Raw genomic sequence first — 19,403 nt, 5'->3', positions numbered from 1 at the left:
TTACAGTATGTTTCTTTTTGTTGTCGATCATTGGAATTAATTTTTGTTTGAAAATTTATTTATTTGTTTTTTTCTAATTAAAAAAAAAATCAAATTTTGATGTTAAGTTTAATTTAAGAAGTGTGTGTATTGATGCCATACGATAAATAAATTAAAAAAAATAACGTTAGAGCATTCCTCAGAAGTAACCCGACGTGGTATTTCAGGGTTGGTCCAATGGCTAAGGTCACTCTGTATAGTAGCAATCAGATTCAATGTGCCTTAAGGTACGTTTCGTTGGCACGCGTAAACGGGCGTAAACGATAGCGTAGCGTAGCGTAACGTAAACGATTAGCACGTTGGCTAGGCACAGAAGAAACCCTCTATTGGTAATGCGTTAAAAAACCGCAAATTATGGCCAGCATATAATAATTTAGTATTTTTGTTTATGTTTAAAAATATTTAATTTGATTAATTTAATAGCCGTTTTAAATATTTTACACAATTTTCAATACCTAGGGTATATTATGAGAAACTCTGCGTAGGGGGCGCCACTACCACAATCTGAGGGTCTATCGTGAAACAAGAAAATTTCTTTATCTAACATCTCTGTCACGTCGGTGGGTCCTCTGTAAGGAAACCGCCTTGATGCATCAATGTCATATTTTATTATCTCTGAAAACTTGTCAAAAACCTGTTAATGGTACAGTATGTATAAGTTACACTATGGTTTACTAAAAAGGCTAGTCCTGCACTCTGGTGGCAGAACATTGCAGTAATATCCCCTATTGTGGCTGAATGCAGGGATAGGTCTGTGCCTTCCATAACAAATAGGACTAAATGTACTATTTCGTTCACGTTTGTAGCAAACAGACGGAAGGACAAATGAATAAACCTCATAACCGGCGATTTAACACACTTCACTTAGCAGATTTAAAACCAGTACAAACTGATTAGGCATACTCCGTACTAGTCCTATTACAGTTGAACCCGCTTAAAACGATTTCCCACGTTATAAGTGTGTCACTTCACACTAGCTAAGTAGCAACTTGTTTTCATAGATTTTATCGTGGAATAAATACGCTTTCCTGCTACGGTAGCACGGTCGCATTGACGTCGCATTTATCGCTTGTCACCATGCCTATAGTGAGTATAGTGACAGGCGATAAAAATGGAAACATGCTGCGCCCGCTGGTTGAAACGCGCTTTAGACGTTGTCGCTTCTTAAGCGGGGTTTAACGTGGTTCTATTGGGGTTGACAACTGTCAAAGGTTTGCAGAGATGGCGCCATCATAGCTTGCCCCTTTATCTATGACATTTGGCTTATAGGGCTGGCATCCAGGGCATTAAAAAAACAAAAATTTGACACAATTCTAGGGATTGACAGGGCAAGCTATGCTGGCGCCATCTGCTAATTATTTCGACCGGCCAACCCCATTCCTGATATTATCCCAAGATTCCCAAGTCAAGGTCATCAGCTGTCTAACTTCCGAGCCGACTGCCGCAGTAGTATGTCATATTAGTAACTAGCCGACGTTCTTCATGACATGGGTCGTCAACAGTTTTACATGTTACCGACAGCTAATAATTCAATGATTTATTTTTACTTTATTTAAAGCCTGCTGCTCTATGCCGAATAAATTTCCACGAACACGTATATCAAAATGCCCCCCCGCCGCACCCCGCCAAGCAGTTACGAGAAATTCAAGATTAAAACTACCAGCACCTTTTTGGCCCACCCTGTAGAATTCATTGTTTGTGTCGGGACCGGGATTTTTCCGTCGGGGAAATTGCCGTTCTGCCGTGTCAGACGTATCTCTGCTATCTCAAAAAACATAGTTTTGAGTAAATCGACTTTAAAGTTTTTGGTGAGCGTGAAAACTAATAAACTCATATATTTCGTGAGTTTATTGAGTTAAGTCATTTTTAATATGTGTTTTGTGTTTCAATAGACGTGAAGAATAATATTTCTTTACTTTTTTTTTGTAAAAGTACATAGTTTTTGAAATAAAAGCATAAACATAGTTTGGCGTAACCACTGTTTCATACATTTGGTGGTTGCGCGTAACTATGTTAACTTAAAGTTAGACGAGTTCGTTGTATGAGCGCTCATACTATTTCGCGTGGCCACGGCTCGCGGGCTTATTGCGGTTTTCGTTTATCTAAAGTTAAAAGACTACATTGTATCAACTTCTAGTAAAACGTGTAACCAGGGCATGGGGAATATTGAGGTGGTCACGCGTAGTTCTTTTATCTTAAGTTGTAAGAGTTCGTTGTATTAGTGCTCCTAGTAAAACGCGTAACCAGACTACACAAGATAATCCATTTTATATTGTGCTAACTCACATTATAGGTACATACAAGGAGCCCGATTTCCATCAGTCCTTACATCATTGGTTATAAAGTAGATCAATCGTATGGTGGAAAGAGCCTTATGTTTAATAGCGTTTGTATGCATTGCATGTATGTATGTATGTATGTATGCATGTATGCATGCATGTATGTATGTATGTATGTATGTATGTATGTATGTATGTATGTATGTATGTATGTATGTATGTATGTATGTATGTATGTATGTCTGTATGTATGTATGTATGTGTGTGTGTGTGTGTGTGTGTGTGTGTGTGTGTGTGTTTGTTTGTATGTACTTTATTTAATATTTAATCCCAGTAAGTGTAAAAGGCGGAATTAACGGCAGGTCAGTTACTCCAAAATTTTTAACCGCCTTAAAAAAAAGGTTCTCAGTTTGACCCGTATGTTTGTCCGAGATTATCTCGCGTTTGGCTGAACCGAGTTTGATGCGGTATTCAGAAAAATGTTTGTTACATTTTGGAGAAGGTTTTAGCATACATAGATCTGAGCTGATGCTGAACCCTGGCTGTACCTAGTGGAACTCAGGTTTGGTGAAACATAGGCACACGCTGTTTTGGTCATCCAACACGTCTTAATGAGTAGTTGGGGGAGCAGTACCCAAGATAAAGCTGATGCTGAACCCTGGCTGTAACTAGTGGAACTCAGGTTTGGTGCAACGTAGACAAACGCTGTTTTGGTCATCCGACACGCCTTGATGAGCACTTGGGAAAGCAGTACCCAAGATAGAGCTGATGCTGAACCCCGGCTGTACCTAGTGAAACTCAGGTTTGGTGTAACATAGGCACACGCTGTTTTGGTCATCTAACACGTCTTAATGAGCAACTGGGAGAGCAGTACCTAAGATAGAGCTGATGCTGAACCCTGGCTGTACCTAGTGGAACTCAGGTTTGGTGCAACGTAGGTAAACGCTGTTTTGGTCATCCGACACGCCTTGATGAGCACTTGGGAGAGCAGTACCCAAGATAGAGCTGAAGCTGAACCCCGGCTGTACCTATTGGAACTCAGGTTTGGTGTAACATAGGCAAACGCCGTTTTTGGTCATCCGACACGCCTTGATGAGCACTTGGGAGAGCTGTACCTAATAGTGGAACTCAGGTTTGGTGTAACATAGGCACACGCTGTTTTGGTCATCTAACACGTCTTAATGAGCAACTGGGAGAGCAGTACCCAAGATAAAGCTGATACTGAACCCTGGTAGTACCTAGTGGAACTCAGGTTTGGTGCAACGTAGGCAAACGCTGTTTTGGTCATCCGACACGCCTTGATGAGCACTTGGGAGAGCAGTACCCAAGATAGAGCTGATGATGAACCCCGGCTGTACCTAGTGGAACTCAGGTTTTGGTTCAGGTTTGGTGTAAATTTATTGTGGGTATTAGAAGATATATAGTAAAAATATTAAGGTCAGTTACTCCAAAAAATTTATTCAGAATCAGAATCATTAACTATACGTTTCTATGTATTTCAAAATAAGACACTCCAGCGATCCAAATATATGTTTAAACTAATATTTTGCCTCTACTGACACTGTTTGAAACTTTTTCTTGCTTTTAGTAATAAAAATGAAAAGAAGAGTAAAAAAATATGTTTTATAAATTATGTTCATAACTTTACTTACTTTTTATGCATTTATTAGTTATCATCTACAGAAGAAAGAAACTACTACATAAGTATGTAACAAGATAGTACTCGTGCATTACTTATATTATATTGTCAGTTATTTCAATTAATTTTGTGTTTGTCATTATTTATTTACGTTAAGATTTTTGTAAGTAGGTACCTGTCGGGGCTTCTAACCTCCGTGGCGACCTGACATAGACCGACTGACTGACTGGCTGACTGACATACATATTTGGAATATTAGAACATTTGGAACGACCGACATTTAAATTCAAAATTAGACATGACAATCACAAGACCAGTTGACGACTAGTTCATGACAGACAGCGGACGACGATAAACAGTTCAGTACCTATGTAGGTTATCTTAAGATTAAAAAAAAACGAAATAGATTAGTTTTTCACAGGGTTTTCAGCAATGATTACAAAGTGAAATTAGCTAAGATAATTAGTCGCACAACCTTTGTTTTCTACCACATTTCTATCACTACACATTCGTAACAAGGCTTTACTTCGTAAAAAACTCATTTCAAAGACTAATTTATCATATTTTGAACAAACAACATAAAAAAACACCGGAACGCTAACTTAACCGGGTCAATATTACGTACGTAATGAAATGTAAATGTGACGTTTTCAATCAAAAGGTACCACATTGTCGCTTACCATAAGGACGAAAATTGCTTGTATCTTTATACGAAAAACCTGTCAGAATGTCCTTATGATAAGCGACAATGTGGTACCTTTTGTTTGAAAACGACACAAATAAACAAATACACGTGGCAAGGAGCGACGAGCCGCTCCCTCCGCGCCCCACCCCCCGCCTCACCGCGAGCCGCCTATCGCCGTACTACCTGCGTGTGGTTACGCGAAACTATGATAACTCGAGATAGTAGATATCCAGTTTGCCGTAAAAAAACTGCGAAGAGTTACGCATAATTATTCTAACTTGAGTTAGAAGAGATACGCATAACTCAATGTCCAAAAATTCGAAAACGTCTATCTTAAAACATGAAATATCTCAGTAACTAAAGACATTTTTTGAAATTTTGTTTAAGTATTATATAAAGGATAGTGTCTAGTTTCATTTTGCACTGGTTAGGCGTATCTCTGCTATCTAAAGATAGCAGAGATACGTCTGACACGGCAGCGTTGCTAATCGTCATAATAAAAAAAATACATTTGAAACCTTAAACTCCTTAGGGAAGGAAAAGCTATTTTCTATCTACATATAATGTACAGAAAATTTTCCCACAAGAGAAATAAAAAAAAAAACAATATTCGCCGCTCATTGCTCAGAAGTTCAGTTTTCCAATTAAATAAACCTTGACCCCGCTAGTCATTTAATTCCATTAGGGGTCTTTTGTTTAAGAATTCTAGTTTTATTTTATTAAAATGATGTCCTAAAATGTTAAGTCTATATTTTTATTCGGAATTTCGTGGAGTAGCAGCTACAGACCTATAATACGAATTTAAAATAAAAAATAAGAGTTAAGGGGACGACTGCTTCTCCGTACAAACTTAAGCCCCATTTTCCTCTCTGGATAAGTAAATAATTTTACATAATTTGATGCATATTTATCACAGCTGTTTGATTTTTGTAGTTTTTTTTTAATTATTATAAAATAAAATTATGGAATTTGTTTTTCGCTCCTAACTTCTATAGTAATAATAAAATCAAAAAAATAAAACGGATAGCTATGGTTAACCCGTCGAACGATCGATACCTACCGACTCAAAAACCGAATAGCGCCGGCGTAATTTTGAAAAACAGAAAAATTTACGACCTTAGTTATAATAGATGGAATAGTGCTAAGATGTTGAACAAATTATACCATTCGAAAGCAGAGAAAATTGTCTATTGATTTAATATAATAGCCATTATCATGTTGGTATAGTGCATAAGCAAACTAAATTCATTTCGTTTTCGTGTGGCAACTTGACAAATCCTACAGAATGGTTTGGACAATGAGAGCGAACCCGTTAAGTATTATCACACGTGTCTCACTAGGGCGCTATAGGCCAAATTTTGTTAGTGTCACATGTGTGTCACTAGGGCGCTCCACGGGTTAATATACAATAACTTGTGTAAAAATATTTTCCATAATGTCAAATCTATAGAAGAAAATGGGCACTACGTTTGTATGGAAAGCGGTCGTCCACTTAAAAAGTAATTGAAATCTACTATAATAGTAGATTTCAATAATTGTAATTCTGAAGTATGACAAATGGTGGACACGTGATAGTATTAGTTCATAAATTGTTTAAGCATCTATGTGCGCTCGACATATATGTAATTACACATGAACGTGTGTATGTTCCCTATGGCAGAGATAATAAAAATTTGGTGTAGTCTCATTTGAAATTGACAAGCACCTGTACATGGCACAATACACCGACATTTTGCAATGTTTTCGCAATGCTAATCATACTGGAATTCTGTCAATCCGTAGATATTTTACCATACAAATACTCTTTATTGCTCACCTCATTACAGAAAACAATACAAAGAATACAAAAAAGGAGGTTCACATCCATTCACATTCTGTTTAATTGACATTCGAGAGGATATTCTATTTTATTGTGAATATTCTATTTAATGTTTGCTGTTCTCGTTGCCATAGAAACTATTCAATGACATCAGCATTTATTTGTTAATTTTCATGGAAACACATTTGAGTTGTACAATAGTAGAATTTTTTTAGACAAAATTGTGATTTTTAATTTTACCGTTTTTTGTTCTTCTTCGTCATTTGTCATTCTCTCTCAATCGAACAATAATTTGCTAAAAAGATCAAAAAATAAAATATAAAATGAAGTTATTTTGGTTTTCACAGGACTATTGCTCTGTGCCAATAATATTGTTAATTAAAATCATATCCATATTTTTAACTCTGTTTCAAAAAGGTTGGCGACTCCTGTCAAGTCGGGCGGTGGGTGTACTAACACGCAAGGTTTGCAACGGGGTTCAGTTAAAACCACCGTGCGGCCCCAAGCGCGCCTGATACAAAAAAAATCCTGTGTCGCGTGAGAATATTAGCATTTTCAAGTGCGTGACTTCATAATGTGTTTTTAAATTTTGGCGTCGGTCATAACATAAACAATATTCATGTAATGAAAATAATGAGTGATAATGATTTCACTGACATTTCAGTTTTAATTGTGTCTGATATCAAGAATTTTTAGTTAAGTGTTGAAGAGGATTGTTCAGTTTTTATGATGATATTGTGCTGGTAAGAATAAATTTTTGTTAAGAATTTTTTTTATATTAAGTAGTTGTAGATTTGAATATATCGAATCGCCTTTAATGTACATGTACATGTATATGTACTACGTAAATTATGTAGTTGTTTGAATCGGTTTATTTGGCACTCGTTGCAACCCAGAAGGGTGAAAGAACTAAAGTTCTAAGTAGTTATATTTGTATAGACTGAAACTAGCTGTACCTAGGTGTTTAGTTGATAACGCGGGTGTTTTATTTTTATACACGAACACTAAATACAAGATCGTACCTCCATTATTAAGTCTCTACAAAGTTTTTAGTCTGTACTAAAGAGAATAGAGTGTTTAGAGGGTTATTGTCATAGTAAATTTTGTAGTCACAGTAAATTTACTGCCATAAACATAGGATTAAAACTAAAAATTAAGATGAATGATAATATCGAAATTATATAATATATCATCATCATTCGCTTGCCCTTGTCCCATTCACTTGGGGTCGGCGCAGCATGTCTTTTTCTTCCATACCTCTCTGTCACCCGTCATCTCATCATTCACTTGCGTTAGTTTCATATCATCTTTCACACAGTCCATCCACCTTTTCCTCGGTTTTCCTCTCCCCGTACCTCCCTCCACATTCATTCTTAATACCTTTCTCGTCACATGACTCATCCCTCCGCATCACATGCCCGTACCACGCTAGGCGATTTGCCCTTACTTTTTCTGTTATGGGTGCAACTTTCAGGCTTCCTCTTATATACTCATTCCTTATCCGATCTATTCTCGTCACGCCACACATCCACCACAACATTCTCATCTCCGCTACATGCAATCTCTTTTCATCCGTCACCTTTAGGGCCAAACACTCTGATCCATACATGACGACAGGTCTTATGATCGTTTTATAAATTTTACCCTTCAATCGAAGAGGCATACGGGCGTCGCAAATGGTTCCCGTAACCTGTCGCCATTTCATCCATCCTGTGCTAATCCGGTTTTTCACGTCACGGTCAATATCGCTATCGCACTGTACGAGCGAACCGAGGTACTTGAAGTCGGAGCAGACCGGCAATGTAACGTTGTCGAGTTCTATTAGGGGACATTATTACACAGATTAACCTAGCCCCAAACGTACACTGTTCTTATCTGGGATCAAATTTTTCCATACAAAACTTCAAAACCAGAAACACGTAAACTTCAAACGCCAGTCACATTCAAACTGGTTGAAAATAAATTTATCACGGGTTGCCATTGCATAGGAAATAAAGTTGTTATAAGCAAAAATGCGACAAGTGGTAGAATTTGCTATATTTCTTATTTTAGACAAAAAACGTGAATTTGTTCATACACGGGGGGGTGTTCATTCACTGGAGGGTTTACTCTATGCGACTGTAAATGGGACAAATACATTGAACGAACCGTATTGCTATGGGCATATTTTCATTACATATTTAAAAACTAATAAAATATATGAAATAAAACTATGAAAACGGATTATATCGCGTATATTCACCCGTCACCCGTTGACCACGAACGCTGTAAAGAGTTCGAAACGTCGGGATGTATTATAAATTCAATATACGCGATATAATCCGTTTTCATAGTTTTATTTCATGAGTAACTATCGCGGTAACCGAAGACAATATTAATAAAATATATACTAATGTTCCTTATGTATGTATCATTTGTGATCTACTGCTATTTCACGTGTCCTACATGCGGTTTGGTTCGGCAAAAAAAAAATAAGTTTGTATGTATGCAACGTTTTATCAAATACTTATAACCTTTATGTAGCTAACTATTTAGAGAATCGATCTACTTATTTATAAAAAATATTGCGTTATTTATTAAAACCGGGAAAGCATTTTTGTGGTTGTCCCAAGCGGCACTGTTTTTGTTATGACTCAAGGGTTCCTCCCTAAATCTGGGCTGTCTATTTTAATTAACGATACAATAGTACATTACTTGGGCTTCAATCTCCAACGGTAGTGGACGCAATGACGGTATTTTTGATCAAAGAACAGTTAATTTTCTTCAGCGACGTATTTTGGTACGATCGCTACGACATTAAATTTGTACGGACTCTTATGATAACAGTTGTCAATATGGTGTAAGAATATTATGATATTGATTAATAAATACGTCAATCGGGTACCTACCTACATAAGTAATGTACGAAAGATGGCTACAAAAAACATTTTTGTAGACATTTGTATGAAAACATTTGTATGGCTACTTTGACCATACAAATGTCGAATGTGGCATACAAATGTCGACACAGTGCCATACAAATGTCGAAAAAGTGCCATACAAATGTCGTCAGGGCCTTACAAATGCCATAAAAATAATAAATAGTGCCATAATAATTTTGATACTCCCGTAGAATGTCGAAAAAATGCCACTTACATGCCAAAAGCGCCTTAAAAATGGCTGATAGTGCCATACAAATGGCGATATTTAAACGTCCAGAACTATAAGAAGTAGAGTGGTGCCTCGTACATTATATTTTTTATTGTTGAAATCCCTTTCTAAAACGATTATTATAATCTGATTTTCTAAAAATAAAAAATTGCCATACAAATGTGGAAAAAACACCCTGTTAAAACTTTACCCAAATATGTTTATCCATTCATTCCGGTAATAATAAGCTTGGTGAATAGTAAATTAGTAATGACGATTCAATTTTCCAACAACTCACAAGTCTCACAACACACGCTTTTAGTCCACTGCAAGCCTTGGACTAAGTAATCATTTAAGGGACTAGCAGCCCTTGTGTCCTAGTATCGAACGTGGATAATAACGTCACAAAAATCCCTAGTGTAACTATTGCTGTCATGACTTGATGCCTTCTGCAAGTACCGTTATTAGGGTTAATAAATTTTTTGTGTCATTTCGTTGACGTGGTTGCTGTTACTTGTCCAGTGGTAAAACTACTCTTTACATCCTCAATTTACGGTACCAATTTCTATTTCAATTTACCAAACATGCATTCCTGTGGTAGTTATCAGAAACTTCTACTACACATGTTACCTAGTACAACGTGACATAACATTTCTTCTAACAAACTGGCCACTTTGTCCCTCGGACAAAGGGACAGAATAAAAACACAAAAAAGGTGACCCACCCATTTCTCTTCTTTTACCCTTTTTCACCCAATGTAGGGTATAGATGTCTTAATCAGCACGCCATTTTTCATGGTCTTCCACCCATCTCTGGCCACGGCAATACTTGTGCATCCGGGAAACAATTGAGCTCAACTGGACAATTGACGTGCCACGTAATTCATTCGCGACGCGAAATTACTGACGTATGCGCATTCCATCTTGATCTAGCTAGATAAAGCCGAAAACACTCGCGGATAACCTAAAAGCTGTAATATTGTTGCAATGTTACTGCTGCGGCGTTGACACGAGCGAATCACTGTTAATTTCTATAAGGAGTGGTTCAGTAAAACAGTAGCAGTGAATTATCTGGTTTTTTTTTTTACTTTTGCTAATTAAGAAGCAGTTCATTTTTTCACAGTAATCTGTATATAATATAAAATAAAAATAAAATCATATAGAAAAATATGATTGTTTGATTTTTCTCATTTTGTACTTAAAAAACTTATGAACAAATTTGATAATCTTCACTTGCCGTTTTCCACAATGTCACAATTGCATTTCCATTTTCACAACTTGTTTTATGCTTTTAAGAATATCATATTACGAATAAGTTTTACGAATTAAATGGATTCTATCTTGGGTAGTCAGGAAGTCTCTCCAATCCAACCTCTGACAGTGGTTTTATCTGTGGGAGACAAATTTCTGTAAAAATAGCAAATATACAAAAGTAAAAATTCCATGTAACTACCTCAAAGTGAAGTCAAATCCAAGAGGTTAAATATTGAACAAACGACAATTTAGTAAGGTATTAATTAGCTTATCAAACTTGAAGAAAAAACTATGTTTATGAGAAACACCTCATAAATGTTGGTGTTCAGATCCCTGAAGCTGGACTACGATTGAAGATTCGTTGCCTTCAACTTTCGATAGGCGCTTACAGCACCGCCATTCATAATTTTATATACCTACCCACCCCTTGCATCTTTTCATGTCTACCATGTAAGACGTTCATCGTCAATTAAATAGTTTAAAAATATAATTTTGGGTTTTAATAAGTATATTAAGGCCCCGTAATGTACACTACGATACATTAATTGTTGGCCCATGTGGGGAACCTACGAAAATCAAGAAAAACCAAGAAAAATCAAGAAAGTACGATAGTACAAAGGCGCGTATGCAGCAAGGGCGCGTATGCAGTAACATCTAGAAGATTCCTGTCCCTGGATGAAGACTGAAGAGTAAATCTTGGCTGGATTGTGGAGTGCAGTGCAGTGCTACGTCGAAAGTTCACCCTGCGCGTCGAAGCAATTGCCAGAGCTAAGTGCCCTTCCTTTGTCCTTCCAAACACCCAAATTTTTCATCTAATAGTCAAAATTGTAAACAATTTTCTTTTAGATACTCTTAAAGAGGTATATTATACTTCCACCTACGCAAATACACAAAAATATCGTCAAAACAAATCAATTTATATCTAGTTACATTCTTTGGTAATATCGTACTTTCAACCTAATATTTCAATTACAATCTCTAAATCATATGGTGGCCCATGCTTAATTAGTTTCATTCTAAACATTATTTACATATTTCATTAAAAACAAACTACTTTCGAGACAAATTAACGTAAATTATTGCTAAAACTTAAAAACAATTTTACCATTTTTTCGAATACAATTTAACCTACAATTCACAAATACTTTACAAATTGGTTTCATCTTTTCAATTAGCCCTCATTTTGACCTCATTTAATAATAATTTCATTGTATTTAAAGTATTTCGCCGAATATTCCAGAATCGTCACGGTGCGGTTCAGCGTAGCAAGTCCAGTTAAAATATCAAGAAGCTACCAGTCAGCTGAGCTCGCACAGCCGGACTTCCAGCGGCAAGTACACCGTAGTGAGGAGCGTGAGATAAACCTATTGTTATCTTTTTTATAGTTAAGTGTTTTTCTTTACGTAAAAGTCGTAAAACTAAAAAATAACAATGTCGAGCGAGGATGAGAAACAAAAGGCTTTGGCCGCAAAACGCTTGAAAGAATTAACTGTTTCGCGAAGTTCAATTAAAGGACAAATTACTAAATTTAAAATTTATATAAATACGTTGAGTACAAAGGAGGATATTTCTAATATTGAATTGGCTGAGCTAAGTCTTAAGCTTAGCAAGCTTGAGGGTTTGTCATCCAAGTTCGACACAGTGCAGAATGAGATTGAGGTCCTGAATGCTGACCAATTATCGACTGAGCTTGATGAACGCGAGATGATTGAGCAAAATATTATTACAAACATTGCAAAAGCCAAAACATTAATTGAAAAATTCAGTACGATCGAAATGGAACGACGCAATTCGGGCGCTGTTCCTGTGCCTGCTCAATGTACTCACGATCATCAGGATCAAGGCTTTAAATTGCCACAAATACAAATTTCCAAATTCGATGGTGCCTATTTCCGCTGGCTTGAGTTTCGTGATACATTCGAAAATCTTATTCACAAAAATGAACGTATAAAGCCTATACATAAATTTCACTACCTCATATCCTACTTGGAGGGGGATGCGGCTAGAATTATTTCTAACTTAGAAGTGTCTTCTGCTAACTATGAAGAAGCCTGGAAATTACTGGGTGATCGCTACAATAATAAAAGGTTGCTCGTTAACCACCATTTAAGTTCACTGTTTAACATACAAGCGCCCGCCCGTGAGTCCGAAAAGGCACTTCGTTTCTTAGTCGATCATGTCACTAAAAATTTGAGAGCATTGTCGAGTTTGGGACAGCCGACCGACAAGTGGGATATGCTTGTTATATTCATGTTAACGTCTAAATTAGACGGCCAAACTCTAATAAAATGGGAAGAGTACCGTAACACGCTCGATGACGTTCCTACTTTAGATCAATTTCATAAATTTTTAATTAATCGCGCGGACGTCCTTGAGGCACTAAATCGCAACAAACATGAGACCGGTACTTCTAAATTTTTACCTTCTACGTCGCGACCAAGCCCGCCAGCACCTAATCACCAAAATAATAGTTACAACAATAACAAAATAAAATCATTTGCAGGTGTTTATCAAAAATCAAAGCCAAATTTTCAACAAAATCATTATACACCTGGTACTGCTGTATGTATAATATGTAGCGACAACCATAGAATATACGATTGCCCTACTTTTGCTGCTAAAAGTATGAAAGACAAATTAGCCGACGTCGCGAATTACAAGTTGTGTGCCAACTGCCTTAGGCAAGGCCATCCGGTCAATGAGTGTCGTGGAGGTCCTTGTCGGGATTGTAAACAGAGGCACAACAGCTTGCTTCACGAGCCTAGTTCGGGCATAATAAGTAATGCTGCTACGGTCAGCAACACATCATCAGCGGTAAACTTTTTTGACTTAGACAATAGCCGAGGGCTTTTGTCTACTGCAATAATCGAAGTGTGTAATCCTAAAACAAATCAAAAAGAAAGAGTACGAGCTTTCTTAGATAACGGAAGTGAGCTCTCATTTATCAAAGAATCGTTAAAAGAAAGATTGTCATTACAATCGAATCCTATCGACTGCATAAATCTGATAGGAGCCGGTAATAAATGTGTAGACAACATTGTCGAAAGATGTACTACGCAAATTCATTCACTAAATAATCCATATAAAGTTGCCTTATCGTGCTTTGTGCTAAAGGAGCTAACAGGCAACATACGTGAACGTCCAGTAGATGTCCAAAGTCTACGGATACCTAAACATATCCGGCTAGCGGATCCCGATTTTAACCAACCAGGCGAGGTCGAGATTTTGATCGGCGCGGACATATTCTGGGACATCCTAGGTACCGAAAAGCGTTCTCTGGGTCCCTCTATGCCTACACTACGAAATTCTAAATTGGGTTGGTTAATATGCGGACGAATAAATACTAATACTAACAACCAAAATAACAAAAATCAAAATACTAAAAATCAAAATACTAACGATCAAAATAACAAAAATCAAAATAAAATTAATTGTAATCATGCAATTATCACTAAATCACAACAAAATATTGAAAATATGCTAACTAAATTCTGGGAGACCGAAGAGGTTCCTAACAAAAATATTTTAAATCAAAATGAGCAGGAATGTGAAGATCATTTCCTAACTAACACTATACGACTAGAAAGCGGTAGATTTTGCGTTAAATTGCCGTTAACTGAATCACCTGAATGTCTTGGGGATTCCTACAACTTAGCTAAAAGAAGATTTTTAAATTTGGAACGAAAATTCAAGCGAAATCCGACCTTGAAATCCGAATACACTACATTCATAAATGAATATGCAGAGCTAGGCCATCTGTCTGAGTCTAGCTTGCTCAAACCAAATCCTAACTATTTTTTGTGCCATCATGCTGTTTTTAAAAATAGTGAATCTACATCTCTTCGCGTCGTGTACGACGCGTCAGCTGCTTCCTCCTCTGGCAAATCACTCAATGACATTCTTTTGGTGGGGCCTAATGTCCAGGACTCTCTCTTCTCCATTCTAGTTAGAGCGCGACAATACCGGTACATTCTCTCTGGTGATATCGAGAAAATGTACCGCCAGGTTCAAGTTCACGACGATGACCGAAATCTGCAATTGATAGTATGGAGAGAAGATGAGTCCAGCCCCCTTAAAACGCTGCGATTGAATACTCTCACTTACGGTACCGGAAGTGCGAGCTATTTGAGCACGCGATGTTTATTTCAAGTCGGAGAGGAGCAGAGTGATCAGCTCACCAAAACTATAATACAAAGAGATTTCTATGTTGATGACCTGATCACTGGAGCTAATACTGAACACGAACTAAAATATATACAAAAATCTGTTTCTGAGGCACTAAAGACAGGATGTTTTAATTTAAGAAAATACAAAAGTAACTTATCATCTTTGTTTGAAGATTCTAACATAAATACACAAGAAAATTTAATCATTAGTGAATCAACTAGCACTCTCGGGTTAGGATGGAGCCCAGTTAATGATAAGTTAAGCTTTCCTGTAAAAGATCCCATTCCGAGTGATGTCATAACTAAAAGATACATTATGTCAAACTCATTTAAAATTTTTGACCCACTAGGTTGTTTAAGTCTATGCATAATTAAACCAAAAATGCTTCTACAAAAATTATGGGAGCTCAAAATAGATTGGGACTTACCTGTTCCTGATTTCATTAAAAAGGAGTGGGAGAAATTTGTCGAAAACTTACCATTCATACAAAATCTCAAAATAGATAGGCGAGTTTTATGTGATTCACCAAAATTGATTGAAATGCACGTTTTCAGTGACGCATCACAGTCGGCCCTTGGTGCCTGTATTTATATGAAGTCTGTGTCTGAAAACGGTGACGTCACTGTACGGCTGCTATGCTCTAAATCGAAAGTCGCCCAACTGTCGCCTACGACCATGCCGAGGCAGGAGCTTGGTGCTGCGCTGCTGGCTGCCAGGCTCAGCAGGGCAGTCCTAGACTCTCTAAGATACAAACCGGATCGTGTCGTGCATTGGTGCGACTCAAGTATCGTGTTGTGCTGGTTGCTCAATAAATCTGCTAAACTAAAGGTATTTGTAGCTAATCGCATAAATGAAATTTTAGAAAAGACTAAAGAATCAACGTGGAGGTATGTGCCTACCTCTGCAAATCCAGCTGACTTAATTTCGCGGGGAGTGGATGCCTGCCAGCTTTCAAAGCTGGATCTGTGGTGGTTTGGCCCCACATTTTTAACTGAAGATGAATCCAAATGGCCAATTTTAAATAATCTTAAAATTGATGACTTGCCCGAAACTAAATGTTATGTTGTAAATTTAGAAACTCCCATCGTAGACTTCGAAAAATATTCTACACTAAATAAATTGCAAAGAACGTTTGCATATGTCAAAAGAATGATATTTAATCTAAAAAATCCTAAAAATAAGCGAGTAGGTGTCTTAACTGTTGACGAGTTGAAAGAATCGTTTAACTTTCTCTGTTTAGTCGCTCAAAAACAATCATTCCAAGATGAGAACGAGATGCTTACTAAGTCTAAACCGTTGAGCTCTAAATCTAAAATACTAAAGCTTTCACCTTTTCTAGATAACGATAAGGTGATTAGGGTTGGCGGTCGAATCGATGCATCTGATTATCCGTATGAAAAGAAGCACCAAATTTTGCTTCACGCGTCTCATCGATTATCGAAACTTATATTTGCTAATGTGCACATAAAAAATATGCACGCGCCTCCTCAATTATTGCTGTCCCTTGTTAAGGAAACTATATGGCCAATAAATGGAAGACGCCTTGCTCAGCGCACTGTAAACAATTGCATGCGATGCAGGCGTGCTCGCGGTCAGACTCTGACCCCAAAAATGGGTAATCTCCCAGCTCAGAGAATAAATGCGGACTTTCCGTTTATATCAGTAGGTTTAGATTTTGCGGGACCTTTTTACATTTTAAGTAGAAAGGGTAGAGGTGCTAAATTAATAAAATGCTATTTATGTCTGTTTGTGTGTTTACGCTATAAATGTTTACACTTAGAAGCGGTTAGTGATCTAACAAAAAATGCTTTCATAATGACTCTTAGGAGGTTCATTGCGCGAAGAGGCAAGCCTGCGGAAATATTCTGTGACAATGGTCGAAACTTCGTCTCCGCGGCTAAAGAAATAGGTCAATTTATAAAAGCTAATCAGGAACCTTTGTCTGATTTTGCAAATCAAGAATACATAAAGTTTATATTCACTCCAACTTACGCACCTCACTTCGGCGGTATCTGGGAGGCCGGAGTAAAATCCGCAAAGCACCATATAAAACGTGTAATAGGCAATAGTCATTTGACATTTGAGGAGATAGGAACTTTATTTGCGCAAGCGGAAGCTATTCTTAACAGTCGTCCCTTGTGCCCCATGTCTACGTCCCCTGACGACCTCCTTTCCCTCTCTCCAGGGCACTTCTTAATCGGAAGACCACTGACTGCACTGCCGTCGCCTGCACTGGAGAACCGCCAGGAGATGTCTCTTCAACGTTATGCTAGGATAGAAAAGATACGCCAGCATTTTTGGAATAGATGGCAGCGAGAATATATATGCGAATTACAAGAGAGAACCAAATGGAGAACAAACACTGCCAAACTCAATGTGGGTGACTTGGTTCTGCTCCATGAAGAATACGTGCCGCCGCTATGCTGGCGCCTTGGAAGAGTTACGCGCTTGTTCCCGGGAGCCGATGGTGTTGCCAGGGTTGCAGACGTAACCACAACAAAAGGATGCGTACGACGACCACTCGTTCGCCTCTGCCCGCTACCATCACCGGAGGACTTGAAGTTTTGAAAGGCTGTTCCTTTCAACGAGGCGGGAAGATGTTCAGATCCCTGAAGCTGGACTACGATTGAAGATTCGTTGCCTTCAACTTTCGATAGGCGCTTACAGCACCGCCATTCATAATTTTATATACCTACCCACCCCTTGCATCTTTTCATGTCTACCATGTAAGACGTTCATCGTCAATTAAATAGTTTAAAAATATAATTTTGGGTTTTAATAAGTATATTAAGGCCCCGTAATGTACACTACGATACAGTTGGTTTAATGTTTGTATTATGTACTTATGAGTCACAGATACTCGAAATAAATGAATTTTAATTTTTAGGCCAGGAAATAAATGCCCAAAAAAAGGTATACAGGGAAATGCAAGGAACACAATTTTTAACTTCGTAGCTTTGTTTGGACTAGTTCGATGAACATATCAAAAGTCCCCGGCCATAACCCTGGTGCTGGGGGGGAGAGGGGGGTTTGAAGGTTCCATTTTTCGGTTTTTCGATTATATCTCAGAAACTATGCGTCTCAGCGACTTGGCCACTTATACAAAATGAAAAGAGATTTAATTTGTTACAAGTTTTATTCAGTCAAGTTTTTCGATATCTTGTATAGTTTTTGAGATATCCGCTCGTCAAGGTTTTTTTAGGGCTCATTTTTATCTTGATTATCTACATCGGTGAAGCTGCTAGGCCGGGTTTGGGATCGTTTTCGTATAAATCGGGGGTGCTGAATTCATTTATGGTATCAACATTGACACCATTCCTAAGTAAAAACAAAATTAAAAAAAATGATTTTTTATAGAACTCCTCTTTACGCTTAAACCGCCGAACCGATTTCGTTGAAATTTGGTACAGATATGGTTTGAGTCCCGGGACAGTACATAGCTTTTATAACCAAAATCATCTTTTAAGGGTGTGAAAAGTGGGGTGGAAATTTGTATGGGGAATCAATAACCGCTTGTTCAGATCCCTGAAGCTGGACTACGATTGAAGATTCGTTGCCTTCAACTTTCGATAGGCGCTTACAGCGCCGCCATTAATAATTTTATATACCTACCCACCCCTTGCATCATTTCATGTCTACCATGTAAGACGTTCATCGTCAATTAAATAGTTTAAAAATATAATTTTGGGTTTTAATAAGTATATTAAGGCCCCGTAATGTACACTACGATACATTAATTGTTGGCCCATGTGGGGAACCTACGAAAATCAAGAAAAACCAAGAAAAATCAAGAAAGTACGATAGTACAAAGGCGCGTATGCAGCAAGGGCGCGTATGCAGTAACATCTAGAAGATTCCTGTCCCTGGATGAAGACTGAAGAGTAAATCTTGGCTGGATTGTGGAGTGCAGTGCAGTGCTACGTCGAAAGTTCACCCTGCGCGTCGAAGCAATTGCCAGAGCTAAGTGCCCTTCCTTTGTCCTTCCAAACACCCAAATTTTTCATCTAATAGTCAAAATTGTAAACAATTTTCTTTTAGATACTCTTAAAGAGGTATATTATACTTCCACCTACGCAAATACACAAAAATATCGTCAAAACAAATCAATTTATATCTAGTTACATTCTTTGGTAATATCGTACTTTCAACCTAATATTTCAATTACAATCTCTAAATCATATGGTGGCCCATGCTTAATTAGTTTCATTCTAAACATTATTTACATATTTCATTAAAAACAAACTACTTTCGAGACAAATTAACGTAAATTATTGCTAAAACTTAAAAACAATTTTACCATTTTTTCGAATACAATTTAACCTACAATTCACAAATACTTTACAAATTGGTTTCATCTTTTCAATTAGCCCTCATTTTGACCTCATTTAATAAT

At 37.4% G+C, this 19,403-nt stretch overlaps 2 protein-coding genes across 3 annotated transcripts in view; both read left to right on the top strand.

Moving 5' to 3' along the window:
- Positions 1–6,974: 6,974 nt before the first annotated feature.
- The window catches only part of LOC134741377 (glycine receptor subunit alpha-1), a 66,050-nt gene continuing 53,621 nt past the window's right edge, over positions 6,975–19,403 (top strand). Inside the window, exon 1 of one of the 2 annotated variants that reach the window (XM_063674138.1) lies at positions 6,975–7,204. The gene's annotated coding sequence lies outside the window, so the exon portion shown is untranslated. The remainder of the gene's footprint in view (positions 7,205–19,403) is intronic. The other variant, XM_063674139.1, reaches the window with a different exon arrangement.
- Positions 12,268–17,616, top strand: LOC134741353 (uncharacterized). The gene has a single exon (XM_063674107.1). The coding sequence runs from the start codon at positions 12,275–12,277 to the stop codon at positions 17,576–17,578; it is 5,304 nt and encodes a 1,767-aa protein (XP_063530177.1). The 5' UTR covers positions 12,268–12,274; the 3' UTR covers positions 17,579–17,616.

This window comes from Cydia strobilella, chromosome 5 (genome assembly GCF_947568885.1).
Source record: "Cydia strobilella chromosome 5, ilCydStro3.1, whole genome shotgun sequence".
Taxonomy (NCBI): Eukaryota; Metazoa; Arthropoda; class Insecta; order Lepidoptera; family Tortricidae; genus Cydia; species Cydia strobilella.
This window is presented reverse-complemented; position numbering and strand designations above follow the sequence as displayed.